This window comes from Cucurbita maxima, unplaced genomic scaffold, assembly GCF_002738345.1.
Source record: "Cucurbita maxima cultivar Rimu unplaced genomic scaffold, Cmax_1.0 Cma_Scf00034, whole genome shotgun sequence".
Taxonomy (NCBI): Eukaryota; Viridiplantae; Streptophyta; class Magnoliopsida; order Cucurbitales; family Cucurbitaceae; genus Cucurbita; species Cucurbita maxima.
In genome coordinates, this window is record NW_019272050.1 from 840,089 (window position 1) to 848,326 (window position 8,238).

The window sequence follows — 8,238 nt, forward strand, 5'->3', positions numbered from 1 at the left end:
GTTCGATCGAAGTTCCATTCGATTATGGTATTAATTAGATCACCTTGAGATCGTAGATCCAAGAATATATACTCTTATACGCAGAGTTTTATAAAAAAAAAAAAAAAAAAAAAAAAAAAAAAAAAAAAAAAAAAAAAAAAAAAGCATCATTTTAATTACGAGAGGTCGTTGAGAGGTCGTTGAGCGTTCATTTATCAAATGTAAACATCGTTAACTTAGTCAAAGTAGGTATTAATAACTCTTAAGAACAATAATGCTAAAATATCCAACTACCAATATTCATTCAACCCATCACATAATATAATTCCTAACAAAATTATTCATAAAAAGTTTGGAACATGTCCGCCACAAATCTCTCTTTAATCATGCAATTCAATGTTCCAAACATTATCCTTTTCTTGTTTTATTCAATAACATTTTTTTTTTTCGTTTTTATTTATCTAAAAAGGTAATTACTTTCTATATTTATTTTTATTATAAAGTATTTATACCATTAATTAATAAAGCTACCATGTTTTTAAATAATGTAATTCCATACGGATTTGACACGTGGACAAACAAAAGTTTTCATTTTTTAAGAAATTAGATTTTGTAGCTGAATTTAATATTCTTAATAAACTCATTTAATTGCATGCTAATAATTGGAAGTACCAACTTGGTCGCACACGTGGCAGTATTTTTGTTATTCATATTTATTTTAGCTTAGTCATTATATTTTTTTTTTCAAATAAATTATTAATTTTAGGGCTATTTTTTTATATTGAACCAAAATAAAATAGACATAAAAGATGAAAATAATTATTTTAAAAAAAATTTAAAGGCTAAATAGAAACCATTTCTTTTTATCCGAAATAAGAAGTCCATATTATTGATATTGTAAGGAAAAATTACCATAATAATACGTGGAATCTTATAAAATGTAAGTGACACGTGGGTGGAAGCAAGAGGGTTAAGGAAAGTGAAAAGGAAATGTTATTGTAGTGTCGGGCACAGTGGAAAGTAGCCACCTCTGACAGGGAAAACGACAGAACGTAGTTGGTCAAAACGGCAGCCTTATCACGTCCACGTGCGCTTCCCAATCTGTAGGCCCACCTTAGCCGTGTGATTCTTCATCAAATGGTGGCCCCACCATTCCACATCATCCATCTTTTCATCAATCACACGCCTAATTTTTTCCTTTTATTTTGCACATTCAATCTATTTTTATTTTTAATAAATGTTATATATAGAGACTTGTCCCTTTTGTATGTTTTCTTTTTATTTGAAGCCTCTTTCAATTTTCTATATTTTTTAACGTAAATAATAGTACATGTAGTGTCTTAGCTCTGGGTCCGTTGATTAAAACAAATATTATGAGTTAAAAAGATACATTTTCTTCCTATTTCCCATGTTAAACTCTAACGATCATTTTTAATAACAGAATCAAAGGTGAATATTATCTAAGATTTTTAATGATATGTTCGTTCCTTGTCGTTGGGGCCCAAAATCTTCCTTAGAGAAAGCTCGACGGCAGCGGCTTATGTAGTGTTTGGCCAACAGAAAGCTCGCTAAAAGTGTTATTCTTGTCTTGATAGGGTAGAGAAAGTGGCTCAGGTCAGAATCTGTTTTTCAAACTGAATCACACCAATGTTATGAAAAACGCAATCAGTCTCACCCGAGTTAGCTAGAGGCCTCGTGCACCCAATGTCATGGTCATGCTTGTCCAAGATGTGTTGCCTATAGTCCCATGTCGGATGTTCCGATCATGCTCGTCCAGGTAGTAACAGCATGCCTATTCCAAACCCATCTTACATGTTTTCATCTTAGAAAGGTTTCTCTTTCATATCATGTCATGTCTTGTCAATATGAAGGTGTATGATATGTCACCAAAATCATGTCTACACTGATCACATTGCTACAAACTTCTGGACTAAAAAAAACCCTTTACTTTATCATAATTGACGAGAACTTTGGATTGCATCGACAATAAACTTAACCTCGTAATTAAAATGGTCTCTTTCTTCAAGAACTTTCTATAGAATCAACGAATCATCAACGATAACCTCTCTCGATCATATTCAAAGAAACACATGTGACAAAAGGTATAGAGATGTAATTGAACCTAACAAAAACAATCCCACCACCATTGACAAATTACGTAGGAAACGATCCATTATAGAAAAAAAGAAGAAAGCTCAAGAGAGGATGAGAAAGGAGAGAGGGACCATGGAGTTGAATGCAAATGCCGGTCACAAACGCACCCATCCTATTCGCCTGTCGACATGCTAACACGCACTTGGGGGACAGCCATTCCTTTCATTCTACAGCTACAAAAACATCAGTTCTCTAAAGCCATTTTCTTAGCCAGCTCATGTGATCGCCGCTCCTAGGACACGACAAGTTCCACGCACATCTCGACCTCTTAAACCTCTAAACTTTGGATCGACCCTTGTTCGCTTTGTTTTTTTTACTTGGACACACTCAATGTCTTCATCTTATCATGTCATGTTGTAACACTTGGTAATAAGATTACACTCCATCGTTGGCTCTGAAAATGACATCCCAATATCAGAGACAGTTTCCTTTTTTCTAATAATGTCTTGTCCTTTTCAATGTCCCAGCATGAAGCGTTTAAAGGAGTTTTTGAAATTTAAACGAGTTTAGAACGAGAGTTTTGTTTACAAAGCTGGGGCTCTTTTGCCCTGTCGAAGCTCGTCGTCGAGAAAACACAAAATATAATATTGCAGGCACACCATTGCTACTCTGCCTTGCCACCCCAAGCCAAGAAGCTCTCTTGTGATCCAAAATCCTGTTGGAAGCACAAAAAAGCAAACATTAGAGAACCGAGTTCGAGTAAACGATATGTTTCGATAGATCAATCGATGAGCTAGTTGTAGAATTAAAATATAGACATACAAGCTGGCTAAGTCGAAACTCGGGAGGTGTGTTGAGTTCGATGTTTCCTGGATCTAGGACAAGATTTTGGCACTCTTCTAGATCTTTCTTTAGATCCTCTGGTCCTAATTTTGAATATTCAGAAAATAAAGATTTGCTCCGTGACGCGCCATTGTTGGCATTCCCGTCTCGAGGGGGCGACTGGCTCTGAAGGAGATCATCACATAGAGACAATGCTTCCACAAGTTGTTGGGAGTCCAATATGTTCTGTGACTCTCCTTCCCACCATTTTGGTTCTTCGTCAATATTATTTTCGTTATTGTCAATCACTTCATCGGAGCAACCGACCAGCTTGATCATATCATGTTTGTCTGACTTATCCGATTCAGATGGAACCTGATAATAAGCAGACTCTTAAGAACACTAGAGAACAAATGAAGCATAACAATAAAAGAATGGAGAAAAGTAATTTTAATCAGCATTTCAGATTCAGAACTTGCAGAAGCCATGAGAAAATAAATCGATCCCATTCATGTGCATAGCACAAGCATGATTTTCGAGGTCGGAAATGTAGAGTAAGACATCGTTTTTCATACCTCAACAAGGGCACTCGTGGAGATGACAACGGAATCCCATTCTTGATCAACATTCACGCATCTACATTCAACGCGAGGAGGCTCGGGAGTTGCAGACTTTGGAGTACGGGGATCGACTTTTACGGCATCGACGATTTGAGGAATTTCCTGTTCAGTAACTTCACCGTGCTTGACGTATTGTTGCTGGTAAAATATTTTGGAAATGACATATTCCCCATCCCTTTCATCTTCCTCAGTCCCCAAGTGATATTGGTGCATAACCCAATTGGTTTTCTCAGCTCTACCTCCTTTGGCAAAACTCATGTATAGAACCATAATCTTCTTGCACCCTTTCTGAACCCTGTCAATAACCACTGGTTTTGTCCTTCCGGTCTTGTGCCAGCGAACATCACCAAAATCATCGCCGGTTATCTTCCGACGCTTTCGAGTTCCAGTATTGTATGCCTTGATTGCTCTGTGAAAGAAGTGAGATACACTGCCATCTTGCTTAACACCTACAATGGTTTAACCGACAAAAACGTTTGTAACCAAATGTAGTTATATCGAACAATAGACTAAACCGGGTCAGTGTTGGTCCAGTGACCGACCTGGTAATTTTTGAGGATGGGTATAACATATGCCATCATCTTCAAGAACAGTTGGTATGAACTCATCAATAAAGGGATGCAGCCTTGAACCACCAATGCCAACTTTGGCTTGCAGATGCCATACAATTTCTTGATCAGAAGGATCAAATTTTACTCCTCTAGGTAATCCAGGCCACTCTTGAGCAACCTGGAAACAAAGAGATTTCAACTGCTCTAAGTATCATACATCAATGCAACCAATCACCCCAAAGAAGAGAAACTTAATAAGCGCTTCATACATCAGTTTTTGAGAAGTGTAAAACTTGCACATTCAATAGTTATTGAGATAAAGAAGTGTAATGGCTCACGCACATTGATAGCAGCTATTGTCCGCTTTGGCTATTAGCCTCACGGTTTTAAAACGCATCTATTAGAGAGAGGTTTCCACACCCTTACGAGAAGTGCTTCGTTCCCCTCTCCAACCAATGTGTGATTTCACAATCCACCCCTTGAGGGTCCAGCGTTTGGCTCTAATACCATTTGTAACAACCCAAGTCCACCACTAGCAGATATTGTCTGCTTTGGTTTGTTACGTATCGCCGTCAACCTCACGGTTTTAAAATGGTGCGAGGCATTGATCTGAGTAGGGCTAGACCCTCTCCATAATAAAAGCGTTTTAAAATCGTAAAGCTGACGGCGATATAAAATGGACTAAAACAAACAATATCTACTAGCGGTGGGCTTGAGCTGTTACAAGAAGTAAGAGTGAGTTATGATCTTTCCAGGATATCTCTATACATGATGGATAACATCGAACATCAGCTCTAAAAAGGAAAGGAAAACTATGAATGTCTAAACTCAACAATCTTTTACATAAGAGGTTTCCATCAAGAACAAGTCAAATAGCTTTCTATATCTGCAGTCAGCACCACCACCAACCTTTCCACTTAGCAGTTGAACTTTTATTGAACATTCCATCTCAACTATATGCTAATGTACAACATGGTTAGGTATAGACCATCCTCTAAACTTTTACATTCAATCAGCTAGCCTAAATTCATTAACCGTTGCATCGATTACAAGGATACTTAACAGGGTCGTCTGTCATCATGGAAATAGCTTGTTGGATCACGTAATAATAAGGATTCGACGGGTGGTCGGGAGATAACCAGATGAAGAATAATAACTATATCAGAAAATTATAATAACTGATAGATCTGAACACTTTCTATCAAATAAACAGTTGAAGCTATACATCACTGTTATCAATTGTATGTTGGCAATTTGGACAACTTCTGCTCGGATTGCTTTTCCATTCGACACTTTGAGGATGGCTTGTTCCAGATGCACTCTTAATTTTTGTTGCAATTCTATTGCTATCTACCAGCCATGATGGTCTGCAGAAAGCAAACACAACACCAAGAAGGCAACGCCATGGGCTGTGTTGAGTTCTTATACATAATGCAAACAAGTTATGCTTCATTGAAATATCTACGAAATCTTGATCAAATTTCAACCACTTACATGTGTACTTAAAAAGCTACTATAAACTATTGGATTTTTCAAAAATAAAACCAATACAGTTCATTTCATTCAATTTCTACACCCAACGGAAACAATTTAATTAGAATTTCCATATTGTAACAGCCCAAGCCCAACGCCGACAGATATTGTTTGTTTTGGCCCATTACGTATCACTGTCAGTCTCACGGTTTTAAAACGCGTTTGTTAGGGAGAGGTTTCCACACTCTTATAAAGAATGTTTCGTTCCCCTCTCAACCAATGGGTGATCTCACAATCCACCCCCCTTGGAAGCTAGCGTCCTCGCCGACACACTGCCCGGAACCTGGCTCTGATACCATTTGTAACAGCCAAAGCCCACCGCTAGCAAATATTGATTTTAAAACGCATCTGCTTAGGAGAGGTTTCTACCTCCTTTTAAGGAACATTTCGTTCCCCTCTCCAACCAACGTGGGATCTAACACACATCCTATAATCTACTAACTAATACATTTATAACCTGGTGTCCAATTAAAGTTTAGAGGCTTTGTTCTTTTGATTGAACCACATTTTCAGCACCTCCTTGATCCAATATCTCCCCTTTAATCATACTGATCAGATAAGAAAGAGGCACTTAACTAAATGAGCTTAAAGAGGGCCAAGTCAAGGAAAACTAGCTACAGAAAATCAATCCTTTTCATCTTTCTATCTCTTCACCTTCTCTACTTTCTAGGCCTCAAACGTTTAACCAGAAGAGAATGAGAAGCACAAAACATGAAAGTTTATGATTCTGAGGAACAACCCCATGAACAAAGCTTCCTAAAAAACGCTCCTGGATGACTAACCAAGTTAACCCCAACTTAGAAACCAACTCTAATCAGACAATCAAATGAATAATGATAATGGGGTTTGGATTGGAAGATTAGCAAAGTTAAACAGAACATAAGAACGATCAGAAAATTATGAAAACAAAAGGGATACCCAGCCATGGAAGACCGCGAATGGGAAGATCCACAACTGTTAGTTCTCAAATCGCCGCTGCTTCATCTACTTTGATACTCAAAACCCAAATTGCGTTAGAGATAGAAGAAACGAAAATCGATGACCAATCACTGTTCAACACATCCTATCACGAAAAAGATGAAATGGGTAGTTCTTTTTTACCTTTTCCCACTCGAGAAAATAAAATTTGAATAGGAAATTTGGTTTAGTGGGGAGAGTTTCAATTGGAATGGGCTGTGACAGTCCACTTTTGCAGTGGGAGGGGTTTGATTCTGTGCGACGACGTTATCTTATCCACCGGCGACGTGGCGTTGAGTTTGGTCATTATGTGGTTGATGATCCGCATCTCCACCTGACTGTGTGCGACCAATTTTAGAGACGCGCACACGCGAATACAGGTGGCTAAAAATGCTCTTTTAACGATCATTAAATTGTGTAGCTTCCCCAAAAGTTGCTATCTTTATCGTATTTAATGAATACTCATTACAGCCTTCGATGGGTTGCTGCCTACTATACGAGTAGATCTGCATCTTCATGATGCTTGTGCCAAAGAAAAGGGAGATTGTCCTTAAAAGTTCATGTTTTTAATTAAACATGGAATGAAAGTGGAACGCTAATTTTGCTATTTTTTTTTTTTTTTTATTTTTTTTTTTTTATTAAGAAAAGAGAGACGATCCAAATCTAAGTTTATTCCAAAATAAACCTTCCAAAGAATTCTTCTACCAATCATATAGCAATCATATACCAAACACTCCCACTCAAATTGTAAATCTTTTACCATCTAGAGCCCAAATAGCAAAAAATTCACTTCCACTTCTTAACACAAAAACTCCTTAGCAATAAAAAAAACCATACGATTGTTCATTATCTAACTTATAGACCAAATACTATTTAACTTTTTTTTTTTTAGTACTAATTGACCCAACTCTTTTCTTTCGGCACTTCCTTCCTCTAAAATTTCATAAACCTCTTTCTGTGATCCCTTAATTCTTGATTCCAACCATTCTTCGTTTTCCAATTGTGACATCTTAGAACTTAGATTCCAACAATTTATCACTTTTCAATTATCTATTCGAACATATAGTCCTCCATTTACAACTCTAACCGGATCTTTTTCCTCTTTTAAGTAAGGATTTCCTCTCATTTAATTCTTCAAGGAAACCCATGACCGTTCTCCGAAAGTACCCAATTACATCATCACAATACTTCATTCATTTGCCCCAAATTAAACCTTATTAGATAATACTACCTCAAACATTATTTTCGATCCAAAGAATGGCAAGAAATCATCTATCAAAAGTTGAAGTCCAATCTCATAATATAAGCCAATTCTTTGATTCTAGTGTGCCCTTCCTCTAAAATTTCACGAACCCTCATTTTCAGATATCTTATTCCTCGATTCCACTTGTCCTTGATTCAAATTCTTTCATACTTCTGATGTCATATGACATTTTATTACTTGATTCCAACCATTCTTCGCTTTTCAATTGTTTATTCGAATATAGTCTAATTGGATTTTTTCCCTAAGTAAAAGAATATCATCTCATTTAATTCCTTGGCACCTTGTTAACTTTCCTTACATCTCTTAATTTAAAATCTCTTTCTTTTTATCCATTAAACCTTTTTTTGGGCACTTAACAAAGTATATTAATCTTGGATCTTACAAATTCTACCCTTCATAAGAATTTTCATCCTTGAAA

At 36.8% G+C, this 8,238-nt stretch overlaps 1 protein-coding gene across 2 annotated transcripts; it reads right to left on the reverse strand.

Annotated features, from left to right (window-relative positions):
- Positions 1-2,012: 2,012 nt before the first annotated feature.
- Positions 2,013-7,187, reverse strand: LOC111467443 (SUPPRESSOR OF GAMMA RESPONSE 1-like). 2 transcript variants are annotated; one of them, XM_023112341.1, is made up of 6 exons: positions 6,518-7,187; positions 5,292-5,433; positions 4,058-4,244; positions 3,471-3,964; positions 2,896-3,270; positions 2,013-2,788 (listed from the first exon to the last, which is right to left on the reverse strand). In XM_023112341.1, exons 1-6 carry the CDS (start codon positions 6,523-6,525, stop codon positions 2,738-2,740), a joined length of 1,257 nt encoding a protein of 418 aa, XP_022968109.1. In that variant the 5' UTR covers positions 6,526-7,187; the 3' UTR covers positions 2,013-2,737. The 2 variants fall into 2 exon arrangements, with proteins under 2 accessions (XP_022968109.1, XP_022968108.1); XM_023112340.1 differs by lacking the exon at positions 6,518-7,187 and having other exon boundaries at positions 5,292-5,678.
- Between the last annotated feature and the right edge of the window lie 1,051 nt (positions 7,188-8,238).